This window comes from Strongylocentrotus purpuratus, unplaced genomic scaffold, assembly GCF_000002235.5.
Source record: "Strongylocentrotus purpuratus isolate Spur 01 unplaced genomic scaffold, Spur_5.0 spur5_scaffold_20, whole genome shotgun sequence".
In the NCBI taxonomy this organism is placed as follows: domain Eukaryota; kingdom Metazoa; phylum Echinodermata; class Echinoidea; order Camarodonta; family Strongylocentrotidae; genus Strongylocentrotus; species Strongylocentrotus purpuratus.
The window spans coordinates 34,789,530-34,804,138 of record NW_022145606.1 but is presented as its reverse complement, the minus strand read 5'-3'; the positions used below and the strand labels follow the sequence as shown (position 1 = coordinate 34,804,138).

Here is a 14,609-nt window from a genome sequence, read left to right as displayed (position 1 = left end):
TTAGTCGTCTGCCCGCCTCTTTTCTTCCCCATTGTCACTGTCAAGTTCGGGCTTGATCGAGCGCGATAGTCCGGTTTAGTTTGTAGAGTAGGCCTAAGTTAGATCTAGACTTGATCTAGAGTCTAGATCTATAGATCCCCTTTACTTTTTATGTATCCAGAATAATCACTTCCAGAGTTATACCAGGCGATAGTGTGGGCTAAACCATCCTCGACGAGCCAGCACGGTAAAAGTTGTCTTGGTAATAAAATTGTTCAAGTGTAAGTTAGACACCTAAAAAGTATAGGTCTACGTGTATATTCCTGTTCCTACGTGTATATTCCTGTTCCTACGTGAATATTCCTGTTCCTAAAATCTGGGAGAACTAAAAGAAAAACATCCAACCCCAGTGGAACTTGTTGAGTATGTGAGGCGAATTCAGTTGTTGTGCCGCGCATGCTAACTTGGAATGCGCGCACTTTACCGGTATCGCGCGCGATGCGCTTAACTAATAGTTTCTCTTTTGACCTTTCTGCACTTTGCTAGCGTAAACAACTTTGACCCTGAACTATATTGTTTACGTTGCATTCTCTCACAAATGCGCCGATTCGATAACTCGAATAATCGAATTTTCTTCGTTTTGGGGGATTTGTGGGGGCGGCCGCGTACCCTAGCAACCGCTGCGTACAGTCATGATTCAGGGACTAAGCAATGGCCTCATTACTGTGAGGCCCGAGGATCAAAACTGTGTCGATGTGCTTTATTAGTGCCCTTTTGTGAGGCATTAATCCTCATTACTGTCAGTTATGACTTAAAGACGTAGGCCCTCTAGCTGATTAGCCTAGGAGCACACACATGCTTTAGCAGTCACGCAAAACAAACACTCGCAAATTATTATTCAATACAATCTGAGAATGTATGCCATTATCTAGATCTATTAGAAATAAATAATTTTTAAAATTCTTCCCTAAACTGGAGTAAAAATAATTATTTCACCATTATGACCAACAGTGTACATTGCTACAGCACAGCTTGAACTTGTCTGGTGGGAACGTTTTTGTTTTGGGGGTCAATCAACACACTCGTTCATCTTGATCAGAATATATTATGATTTATTTTTGGGGGGTTTAATACGCCTCCTTTTAATATTTGTGACGACTGTATGATATGTGAAATAAAGATGATTGTGTACGATGAATGATTGTTTAATTGCGAGCTTAATTGTCCACACCAACAAAAAATAAAATATGAATGATGTGAATGAATACATGTATGCGGTTATACTCGGCAAATTGATTAATGTTTGGGACGCTTGTGTATGTTTGTAATTGAAATGATTATCAACATATCTGTATGATTCCCACGTCGCGATATTATTCTAGCGTTGTAATAATGGACAAAGGAATTATCATTTTCTCCGGCGTCATTATTCACGCTACGCGTTGCACATCGCCACAGCCTGAGCTTGGAAGAATTTATATTTTTTTTTCAGTCAAGTCCTGTTTTTGTTCTCCTCCCTTGACTTGGTTCTAATAAATAACCCATATTGTATTAAAATAAAACTTGATGTATTCTTTTTGCGTCGTGTCTTTTCTTCTCATGCCGTTCTTTGCAATAGTCAGACGGGAGAGTTTGACTTTTTCTTGGTAATCAATGAACTCACGGTGCGTCATGATTAGTAAAGGAAAATTTTTATCAAATGCTTAATAACATTACTAATGGTAATACTAACCATAATTCTAAAGTGATTTTTTTAAACACTCTTCCATAGCCTCCCCTCATTTTTTGTTGTTTGTTTTAATACGCCTCCCTTTAATATTTGTGACGACTGTATGAAATGTGAAATAAAGATGACTGTGTACGGTGAATGGTTGTTTAATTGCAAGCTTGATTGCCCCCCCCCCCCCCCAACAGAAAAAAAGAATAATGATGTGAATGAATACATGTATGCGGTTATAGTTGGCAAATTGATTACTGTTTAGGACGCTTGGTTCTATGGAGCGAATACAAATGAAAAGTTCGCTCTAAAGGAAAAAACATAGAATGCCGTAGCAGGATTTCACGACCGTGATTTGCCTTTGAAAATTGCCTGTCAGAAAGGCGTTTTAAATCATAATAATTCCATAGCTCTTTTTAAAAATTGAAAGAATAGAAAAAAGAGACCGGGAACTATATCGAGATTATACAAAATGTGTGTCATGAAGATGTTAACAAAATAAAGAGTAGCCTGGTGGTGATAAAGTTGAGCAGCAATTGAAAATGCAATACAAAACATTAATCAGTTCAATGGCGATAATTTATCATTCGACTTCTACTTGGCGCTATCCAGTGCGTCCCAGAAAAAACGAAATGTCAGGAAAAATGAGCTAGGAATAACAAAGTTCTGTTTGTTTAAAGTAGTGCTTGCATTTCCATACTTTTAGTAAATGAATTCGTTTTCACTGGCTACCTGCCGTAGCAACAAACGGAATTAACAAAAGACTTAACTCTGTTTCGTGGACAATCAGCCGTAGACGAAAGACTTCATGCATCATGCACGAAGTCTTTCGTCTACGGCTGATGGCTGATTGTCAACGAAACGGAGTTAAGTCTTTTGTCGATTCTGCTTGTTCCTACAGCAGGCAGCCAGTGAAAACGAATATGTTTGATAACATTATGGAAATGCAAGCACTATTTTAAGCAATCAGAACTTTGTTATTCCTAGCTCATTTTTCCTGACTGAGGTGTCATATGAAAGGGCAGAAACCCAGCATTTTAGAAATGTGATTTTCTCCTTGAAATTCAGATACCGTCCGCCAAATTACTTTTTGGTTTCCGCTCTTCAAATTCATTTTAATCACCCATGTGTGAAATATGCATCATATGAGTTGCATCAAATGAAAGAAGAGGATGTACGCTTTCCAAGGTTCTAGGACAATTACCCCCTGGGCAATCATCCCCCGGAAAATTACCCCCCGGAAAACTACCCCCCAAGGACAATTACCCCCCGGAAAATTACCCCCCGGAGAATTACCCCCCGAGGACAATAACCCCCTAAGGACAATTACCCCCCGGAAATTTACCCCCCGGAGAATTACCCCCCGAGGACAATTACCCCCCAAGGACAATTACCCCCCGGAAATTTACCCCCCGGAAAACTACCCCCCGAGGACAACTACCCCCGAGGACAATTACCCCCCGAGGACAATTACCCCCCGAGGACAATTACCCCCCGAGGACAATTACCCCCCAAGGACAATTACCCCCCGGAAAACTACCCCCCGAGGACAACTACCCCCGAGGACAATTACCCCCCGAGGACAATTACCCCCCAAGGACAATTACCCCCCGGAAAACAACCCCCCGAGGACAATTACCCCCCGGAAAACTACCCCCTGAGGAATTACCCCCCGAGGACAATTACCCGCCCCCATGGATAACTACGCCTGAGGACAACTACCCCCCCCCCCCCCCCCGAAGACAATCAGGATTCAATAGCAAAAGACGATTTGACACATTGAGAGATGTTGTGAAGGCTACGAGCCCATAAAATCCCGTGCATGAACCCACATTCGTTCAAATACTTGCGCGTGATGTTCCTCTCATTACTACACATTTTTCTTTAACTATAATGTATGCAACACCACTGTGGTTGCTGTTTTCTACGAAGGATTTCTCTTGAGCAGCGTTATTTCAAATTTTTGTTAGACACAGTGCCCTCTTAAGAAATGAAAAGTTTCGCCCAATCTTAAATTCTTCACAAACTATTTATTTTGCATCACTCTGGCATTCGTCAAGAGCTATGTACACACGTATGGGCACATTTGTTTCTTGATTTAGTGAACGAGCAAGAAAAAAAAGGACAAGACATAGTTATTTTCTTTAATATGGCACCGTACATACCATATATTTAACTTGAAGGCAATTTTTATTTCAAAATAAATTACAGTACAAGAAAACATATTTGAGTTCACCATGACAACAGAAATATATATATATATATAAATATATATATTACATTACATTTATAAACATGAAGAGAACCTTTAGTTTGGAATAGATCGTGGATGAGGGCCTATTATGCATACAAAGACAAATATACTATCAGCTGATTAGAAAAGTTACAGAGGATGCATAAATAATGAAATCTTACATCCTAATTTCTTTGTTGGGCCATTTTGGGGGAGACTAGCTGTAACGCGTACTCATCTGCGCGCAATGTATTGTTAAATTTCTAAGAAATGTAAATTCCGTACTTTGATTTGATACATGCGTCTTCTGGCAATTGAATTCGATTTGATACATGCGTCTTCTGGCAATTGAATTCGATTTGATACATGCGTCTTCTGGCAATTGAATTTGATTCAATACTCGTGGCATATTAAGTCAAACTTCACAAAGATGGAATGGATACAGAGCGAGAGGGGTGGGCGAAAGCTCCTCCTGGGAGGATACATGTACGTCAAGCAAAAAGATTTGGCAGATGGGTACGAGGGCTTTGAATGTGAGCTACGAAGGAACACACGACAATGCAGAGCAAAAATTAAGGTAAGCATCAAACGTACCAACATATTGTGGAGTGAATGACTTGTACCAACCGTTTATTACAATACATAAGTCCCAGAGCCTATTGGTTCTACGCCACAGCCCATTGTCTAATATATTACCAATATGAAAATGATTAAGGTTGAACAGAGCCTAACAATTTATATAATAATTTCAATTTTTTTTAAATGGACACTAGCATAGCATAAACTTAAGTTAAAACTTTAGACGCACGGCTTCCTAGGACCAGTGATCTCTTTGGTCAATATAATTAATGGACAGTCGGCTCAAAAGGGTTGTTCCCCTAAACAGCTCCTTATAAATTCTTAACTGCAAACTTTTAAACGATTTCACCGAGACACAACTGTGTCCGTTTTTCTTACGTAACGTTTCCATAAAAATCAGAGGTCGCCATTGAGTCATAAATGACTCAACACACCTTAACCCTAATAAGGCCGGGGGGGGGGGGGGGGGGAGGGGGCACGTCCCCCCCTCCCCCGGCCGCTCAAAAATATGTTAAAATCAGCCCTAAATTCGCCAAAATGTACTGAAAAACAGGGACGTGCCCCACGGGCCCCAAAATTCAATAATTGTTTGTAATAAAAAAAAATATAAATAAAAAAAAAATATATATATATATACAAATGCCTGACCTAAAAAGTTGACTCCAACGAAACAAAATGTCAAATTTACAATTTTCGTGACCAAAAAAAAAAGTGTCCGCTTACCAAACCCCCCCCCCCCCCCCGCTTTTTCTGCGATTTTTATGGGACCAAAAAAAAGTGGGGTCCGCTTACCACCCCCCCCCCCCGCTTATTCAGCAATTTTTATGGGACCCAAAAAAAAGTTATCTCCGCTTACCCCCCCCCCCCCCCCCTCCCCCCGTTTATTCAGCGGCTGGCTGAGTCGTTGCGTTTTGGGGGACTAAAACAAAAATATTTATATGTTCTCTTACCCCCCCCCCCCCCGTGTGCCCCCCATATACGCACCCGGGAAGAAATTCCTGGATCCGCCCCTGGGCATTATGCCCCCCCCCCTCCACGATTTTCTAATTGTTCGGGAACGCATATGGATGGCGCCCCGACGCTCGCTGACCTTTTTCTTTCGAGTCTTGCGCATCTTTAAAAGAATGTTTTTGAAAATCGGATGCTTAAATATGAATAATATATGATTTATGGGTAAAATGTGATTTATGACCTTATTTGCATAAATTACCATAAATATGCAAATAAGTGAATTTTTCAAAAAATTGAAATTATCATAGTATTGTATAATACACTTCACTTGACATGCGTGCAAATTTTCGCGGAGATCGGCCGTTTCACGGCAGCGATCTTAAGGGGGCATAATCACCCCCCCCCCCCCGGCCGTATTAAGAACTCAAAAAGTGATTCGGTAACATTGTTGAAGGTTGATTAAAAAAACGGTGTAATTTTTGTATGAAATCTTACTTATTATATTCCTTTTACTGTACTTACAGGCAAAAAATCCTGAGAAAATTCTTAAACCACAAATAAATGCACGGTTTTCTTTGAAGCGGACACTGAGTAACACCCTTTAACAGTGATTAACAGTAAATTCTCCCAACCATTTTTGAATTTTCCAAACCGTTTTTCCATGAAAATAAGACATAAGACAGGCTTTTTAAAATCTTTCAACACTAAAATGTCTGGAATGTTATGAAGAGCCAGTTTGTTGCAATCGTCACAAGACGATGTACTTTCACCTGAAATGTAATTAAATTGTGATAATATAGTTGGGAGAATTAAGGAATCGATCAGTGAGATCAGTTTTTCCCAATGGTTATCATTAATAATGGTCCGTTTTCACTCAAACTTTCAGATTATCTTTAATTGTACATCTAGCAATGAAGTCACTGCCTTAGCACCATTTTCTCTCATATAAACAATGTTACCAAGTCCCTTTAAAGACCGAAAAAAAAATGATTCGCAAGATCAATGTCATTGCTGTAGCTAAGGACAGCCAAATTGATGATTTTCCGCACTATATGCAAACATCACACTCGGAGAGGACCTCCTTGCAGTGGTATTTTCAGAGGAGGGGAGGGGGTGGGCTGGCATTGCCTACCATAAGCACAAGGTAAAGGGGATAAAATAAGAATCACAGTTTAAACTTCATGAAATTAGTGTCGTTGCTTCAGTTCATAGAGGAACCGTAAGCTTATTAATGATCTACTGAGATCGTAATCAATTACTTAACGGTTATAGCTGAGCACAAGATTAAACAAATAACCACATTAAAATATTACTTAAAATTTGGAGACCGGCCTAAAACGCAAACATTTTCCGTAATATGCGTTGCCACCCCACTTTTCAGTGACGATGTTTCCATCATTTCATGGTTGACTGAGCACAAACAGAGGAAAAAAATTATTAAGTCATAAAGGTATTTCTTTACTTCTTGTTGTTGAAAGAAACTAAAGACGGCAAGCTAGTCAGTTACTTTCCCCCACATCGTATTTATTAGGTTATGCTTGAGTGAGCACAAATTAAAGATAGAATACAAAAAATGCAATGTCATATTAAACAATAAAGGACATCAATTTGTTTATGAATAGCGACCCCGATTTCGTATTATGAATAGCGGTCCTTAAGAGTAATGACCCCTAGATGTGAATTATGAATAGCGACCCTTATCTCACTTTATGAATAGCGGTCCTCAAGAATAACAGTCCTCACGCTTTTGTGAATAGTGGCCCTCTTTCCGTTTTATGAATAGCGGTTCTTCACGTATCGGAAGTTCCACGTAATAAATCGCGGTCCTTATGACTAGTGAGGTTACACTCCGAGCCAGCATGTTTATTAAGGGAAAAACATACAATCACACAAACACACAAACAAGAGAGGAATAGCCACATTTCAAAGGTGATGTAAATGAGTACCTGGTAGGAATTAATTCGTTGAAATGCTAGAGCGCCGCAGTGGCCGCCTTGCTAAAGCAAGGGTAATAATCGGGGCAGCGCCAGGAGCGTCACAACGTGACAGACATGTCCGCTATATAAGAAGCCACCATTATTAATATTATTATGAAGTAATGGATGGAGGTCAACGACCTTCTGAAAAACATTGTTCTACAATAAAGGAAGAAATGACATACATTTTAGGAATAAACATGGTTATTTTGTCTTTAATTTGTGCACAGTCAAACATGACATATAGGTCCAATATGATAAAAGTAACTGACAAGATATACCAAGTTTAATTTCTGTCAATATTAAATGAAATAGAGATATTAAGATTTGTTTTTGTTGTTAATGTTATTTTTTGTTCATTTTCGCTGACCTGAAGTTAGAATTGTGATTATTTTGTTCTTTAACTTGTGATCAGTCATCCATGAACTAACGGATGTTAAGCAGGGTAACAGGAGGTCATCGATGGGTGTGCATGGTGTTCGCATTCAGAGCTGACAAATCATCAATTTGACAGTCTCACTACAATTAAGCAAAGGCATTAATGTAGCTAATTTTCCAAATTTTGTCTTTAAAGATAGTATCACACATTTGCAAGCCCTCAAAATCTCGATGAGATTTTTTCTGCAGATGGCTTGTGATATGCAATACAATTTTTGAACAATACTCTGAAAGATTTAGAGCTCAACCCCTTCCAGTTATGAAGTAGGAAACAAAAATGTAATCAATTATTTTCTTTTATTTTCCTCATTTTCTATTACGGCGTCTACCAGACGCTTTAAGAAGGAAAATATTAAAATTGTCATTAATAATATTTTCAGTAATAATAATGACATTACATTATCGATAACATTGTGGCGTATCCGCACTCCTCTCCAATTTGCTCAGAAAATGTAATCAACTTAATTCTCTTCGTTGTTGATGACGGAATAGATTTCTTCCATACAAGGATTGGATAGGAAAACACATTTGAAATAGTATATTTAGGGTGCATGTATAACTGAAAATTTTGTCTAAGGAAAATAAAGATTTCTGATTTTTAGTACAGAGTAGAAGGGAGGGGAGTTTGCAACTTAAACAAAATAAAATCTTATCTTTAATCGGAATTCATTTAAACTTTCACCGACCCATTCCTCTCATTTACCTGCTTGATTAAGTATGACTGGCTACTTCTGGTTTCCACACAAATATTTCTGTAAAAGCACAGATACAATCCTGTTAAAGGTACTATTCCCATTTGCAGGCCAAAAAATGAAAAGGTTAAATTCCAACGGCATTTGAAAGATAATACTAATTTAGAACTCTCCTAAAAAACGGGGGTTTGAAAATGTCTTTAAGTGGGAAAATAACAAATATTAGTTGTCGAATCGACTTAAGAGCTATAGAGCCAGTAAGTAACAGTCTGATTTTCAGACCATTGTACCGAATGGTCGTACGTTTTAAGCTGCGCAGTGATTCAATCAGTTTAATTTGGCCATTACAAGAAGTGGGTTATTGATGTAGGCAAATGCTTATGTACCCTTTACAGCTCATTTTATATATGTTATTACCAAAGAAGAAAAAAGGCCAGTCAGTCACTCAATAGTGTCTGACGGTGAAGTCTAGCAAGTAAACGGGTTTCCTTGCATAATTTGAATATTAGGACACTGCTAACGTTTATATTTCACAGATAGGACATACATGACATATTCATAATTCCTACAAAGTTCGACAGCATTAGATGTTTGCTGCAAAAGGGACATAGTATCTTTACGGTTCAAAGGAAATCCAACCCTTGTAACAATTCCATTGCTTTTAAGGAATGAAAGCAGATACATCAGAGAAACAGAATGGCAAAAGTTTGGAATAAATCGGACCAATGATAAGAAAATAATGAATGTTTGATATATGAGATCACTATATACATCCATGCAAATCTCAAATTGGCAATTCTCTCATTGGATTGTGCCGTAGTGACAAATAACCCTTCGTTTGTCTTGTACACAAATATGAAGATTTTTTTTTCTTCTCCCAAGCGCCTTCACCCTTGGGGCACTACTTAAAATATAATATGGAGAGTATATTATTACAGGTTCTCTAGAAATAATTTTTTGTGTGTAGGAACAAACGGGAAAGGGAGTGTCGTGGTCGAGTGGTTTAAGGCGCTTGACTTGGAGATGCGAAGGTCGAGGGTTCGAATCCCGACACGGCACTAATATCCTTTGGCAAGATATTAACCTGCACTTGCTACTCTCCACCCAGGTGTTAAATGGGTACCCGGTAGGATGCGACCGTCATTGTTGGTCAAACAGTTTTTGAGCGTCATGTAACGCCTGGCTGGAATGCTCCCCAGGGAGTGGAGATTGTGCACACATTGTGTGCGGGTAAGCACTGAATCCAATGACCGGGGTAATAATATATTTGTAAAGCGCTTAGAGACATTTGTATTTAGCGCTATATACATTAAATTTATTATATTATTATATTATAAAGTTGTCTGCCGCTACTTTATACAGAAAATACCGATTCGGCTAATTCGAAGAGCCCTACCTATATATATATTTTTTTTTAATTTATTCATGGTTAAAAACAAATACAACTTGTGCCCGCATTCAGCAAAAGCTGTTTTTTCAGCGAGGCAGTGATTACATAAAATTCGAATAAAATTTAAAACAATGAAAATATAATTCACAAACAAATATGAAAGTTATAATAAATGAACATATTTACAGAAATTTAACTACAAAATCAAATCATAGTGACAAAGGGGAAAAAACCCAAAACAAACACAAAACAATCAAATAAACAATTAAGTTTGTATCTACGGGATGAAAGTGATTCTAACTTTCAAAAATTCAAACTTTGTTCAACACGCTTCACTAATTTTTCAGGTTTAGTCTTGAGAAGTTAACTATCAATGTTGGACTCCCCGTTAACAAAAAAATCACAAGGAGTTGCTTTTTAGGAAACTTAATTCGTTGTGTTGAGATCAACGTACATGTAGCTATTTAGGGTGAATTGCCGTTTGGTTAACAACCAGCCAGTCTACTATCCACTTTGTCCCATAATAGTTTCGTCTACTTATCGTTAGATCTAGCGGCCATCTAGGACGACAGTCATTCGGTCTAATCCCCAATTAATCTATTACCATTTGGTCTATTATTCATTTTGTCTGATTCCTAGTTTTCTAAATGCCCATTTCGTCTACCATCCATAATGCCTAATAATTAGTGGATGATTAATAGCCTATATATTATATGGGAATAATGTTTTATCTCTCTCAATCTCTCTCTCTCTCTCCCCACACTTCCTCTCTCTCTCTCTCTTTTTCTTTTTCTCTAATAGGTCATGGGTGATAACCAATTCCGCGATAGAACGGAGCATAACCATCCGCCTAACCATGGTAGAAGCAATGCTACGAAGGTTAAAGCAGCAACGAAGAGAAGGGCCACTGAGTCCAATGAAAGACCACAACAGGTGCTTATGGCGACACTATGCGAGGTAACAGAGGAAGGGCGGGCAGCGCTACCATCACTAAACAACATGAGGAGGAATATCCGGAGACAGCGCCAAGAGAACCCAAACGCCCTCCCCATTCCCATGACTGTGGAAGATCTGGAAATCCCTGTAGATCAACGATTGACGCTGGGTGGAGAGCTTTTCCTTTATCACGACTCTGGAAGAAACGACCCTCGCCGGATTTTAGTGTTTACTACGGAAAGGAACCTTCAGGTAAGAACAAGTGTTGGGGTTCATTGCCATTTGGCCTTCTACGGTTCCGCAATTTTAGGAAGTGCTGCAAAAGCATACGTATTGAGTAAAAAAGATTTCAGGATTCATTAGAATGAATTGAAATTGTGAGGTCATCATAAAGATATCCAAATACTTCCTATAAAATTGAAATTGAAATTAAATTAAAATTGGTTATTATTCTCGACAAAGTACAGGATCGGTTCTAGAACAATTCCCCTGAGGGGGTATTGTTCTGATACGACATGATCTCCTATTTCGATTATGTTTTTTAATTATCATGCTATGATAATTAAAAAACAGTAAGTAAGTAAATAAAATAGCTTGGAAATAATACATACAATTTTGCAAGTGAAACAGTTTGTTTGTTTGAAATATATAATATTCGATGCAAATGTATTCATTCTGTTTTGCTACTAGTTGCTGTCAACGTCTGAAAGTTGGTTCGCTGATGGCACGTTCAAGGTAGTGCCGACCATCTTCTTCCAGTTGTGGACAATCCACGCCACATATGACGGACATGTGGTGCCTTTGGTTTATTGCCTCATGCTAAATAAGGACCAGGCGTCATATACAAGGGTACTAGCAGCACTACAGGAGGGAAGGGCGTTCTACCCAACCAGAATCATGATCGACTACGAATTTGCAGCGAAGAACGCATTTTCCCAGGCATTTCCAAATGCTCACGTTCAAGGATGTCTTTTTCATCTCTGTCAGAGGATACATGAACGGGTATGGTGATATTTATATATTGACAGTTGATCCCTTTTTTTTACCCGCCATTTATTGATCAAATAGTACATTCAAGGCTCATGGCTAAAAAAAAAAAAAAATAGTGATACAAATATTAGGTAGAGTTTGAAATTTGAGTAAGTGGACTTGCAAGCCATGATAAATGCTGAGGAGAGAGGGGGGGGGGGGGAGGACTCTAATAAATATTTTTTCTTTTAATCATCCTTTCAAGCCCAGTAACAAAAACTTTATATGATGATTAGAGGGTAGGGGGCTAGGGGCTATATCTCTTTTCGATTGTGCCTAAAACTGACCTGGAAAAAACACGGACCTCTAATCGCCAGGGGAGGGGGAGGGGGGAATATAATCGATAGTTATACTGAAAATTGGTAGGCCACAAGGAAGCTGAGTAGGATACAAGCATGTTATTTTCTCCTATAGGAAACGCTCATTGCGTATAGTCAGGCAAGGGAGAAAATTTCGGGCAGCCCTGGCGGATTCGGGCGAAAAAATAGGGGACAGCGGTTTGTTCCTCCCCCCTCCCCCACACTAAATGAACAGTTACCAATATCTATGCATTTTGCTCAATGGGTAGACAACAAACAATATTTCTGAAGTGTGAAAGGGCTGGTACATGTACTGTTATGAGTTTTATATTATTATTTTTAGATCAAGCAAGAAGGGCTGCAGGTGCTCTACAACGAGGATGAGGAGATCCGGACACAGGCGAGAATGATAGGAGCGATTGCATTTGTGCCAGTGGAAGACACCGTGGAGGCGTTTGAAGCCTTGGCAGGCATTGCAAGGGCAGAGCTGCAACCTGTCCTCAATTATTTTGAGGATACTTATGTGGGTCGACCTCAAAGAGCCGCGGGACATGGTCGCCAGGCAGCGAGGTTCCCGCCCATAATGTGGAACATGTTCAATGCGACACTGCAGGGGGAATTTCGCACGAACAATCATGTGGAGGGCTGGCACCGAAGGTTCCAGATCGGCGTCGGTGCCGACCACCCCTCGTTTTGGCAGTTTTTGACCTGCCTAAAACGGGAACATGCCATGAACGAAGTAACGATCGGACAAGCGCAAGCTGGAATGGCGCCTCCCGCACGTAGGAGAGTGTACCAAGATACCAATCTCCGGCTCATCAGGCTCGTTACTAATTACCATGGGAGAGACATTGTAGATTTTTTGAGGGGCGTGTCCCATAATCTTCACTAACGATCAGTCACCTATGCTATTGTACAGTTTTTGATCAGTCCAGTTGAATTGTTTTAACATGCAGGACCTCCCATTTACTTGGCATTACATTATATGGGATGTTTTGTTTTACATTAAGAGATGCGTATATACATTGTTGAATACAGAATGATATCATTTGATATCTTCTTTTTGTATGCATTTGATCGTTTTCAGGATAAAAGTTTCTATTTTTTTTAATTCTCTTTTTTACTGTTTCATGTTTATATGATAAGCATGATTAGCATCGGGCAAGCGCAAGCTGGAATGGCGCCTCCCGCACGTAGGAGAGTGTACCAAGATACCAATCTCCGGCTCATCAGGCTCGTTACTAATTACCATGGGAGAGACATTGTAGATTTTTTAAGGGGCGTGTCCCATAATCTTCACTAACGATCAGTCACCTATGCTATTGTACAGTTTTTGATCAGTCCAGGTGAATTGTTTTAACATGCAGGACCTCCCATTTACTTGGCATTACATTATATGGGATTTTTTGTTTTACATTAAGAGATGTGTTACGTATATACATTGTTGAATACAGAATGATATCATTTGATATCTTCTTTTTTTATGCATTTGATTGTTTTCAGGATAAAAGTTTCTAGTTTTTTTTTAATTCTCTTTTTTTACTGTTTCATGTTTATATGATAAGCATGATTGTGATGATCTTTGCCTCTGAGTTTTACTTTGGGATGTCAGAACTCTGTTTTTAGTACATGACTTTGATAAGTCTCCTCCTTTGGCTTCCTTCAAGACAGCAGGAAGGTGTTTTATTTGTGTTAATGTATCATTAATATTTATCATGTTTATCCTCTTCAAATATGGTTTTGGGCAATACGCGCTAAAATTTGCTGGACAGAAGTTTTATCGTTGCAGAAAAAGCTCTTCGTATTAATCGCAACTCTCAGTCGCGTTCCCTTACAAATCCTATATTCTTTGAAAATAGCATGTTAATAATTAATGACCTCTATCTCTTCCAGTTAGGCCAGTTTTTGTAAACTAACAGTAATGACATGCTCTCAATTTTATTCATGATGTGTTCCTCCCCCCACCCCCCTACAAAAAAATTACATTGTGGTGACTTTCATTTACCTCTTCTAAATACATTTATCTATGCCGGTCTCAAATTTTGGAACTTTTCACGTATTTGTACTAAACTTGCCCCATCACTCCATTCTTTTAAGCGAAAAGCGAACTCGTTTCTTTTACAATCTTATAAAACATATTAAATCTTCGCGTAGTCAACTCGTGTTTTACTCCCCCCCCCCCCCCCCCCACAGATTGCGTTTGTGACCTTTCATATAATGTCAGTCTTCGTCCTATGTCTCTGTTGGATCATGTTCACCCAGACGTAGGAAAAGCATGTTGTTATACATTTTTAAATTATGAATTTATAATTCATAAGTTCTCATTTCACAATTTCAGATTAATCTGTTTTGTCTCCAAATGTATATGTATTTATTCCATATGTTTATTA

At 38.9% G+C, this 14,609-nt stretch overlaps 1 protein-coding gene across 1 annotated transcript; it reads left to right on the top strand.

The window, feature by feature from the left end:
- Window positions 1–4,251: 4,251 nt before the first annotated feature.
- LOC115927420 lies at window positions 4,252–14,183 on the top strand. Its single transcript, XM_030993284.1, has 4 exons — window positions 4,252–4,506; window positions 10,757–11,143; window positions 11,582–11,893; window positions 12,563–14,183. Exons 1-4 carry the CDS (start codon window positions 4,360–4,362, stop codon window positions 13,109–13,111), a joined length of 1,395 nt encoding a protein of 464 aa, XP_030849144.1. The 5' UTR covers window positions 4,252–4,359; the 3' UTR covers window positions 13,112–14,183.
- The last annotated feature ends 426 nt before the right edge of the window (window positions 14,184–14,609 follow it).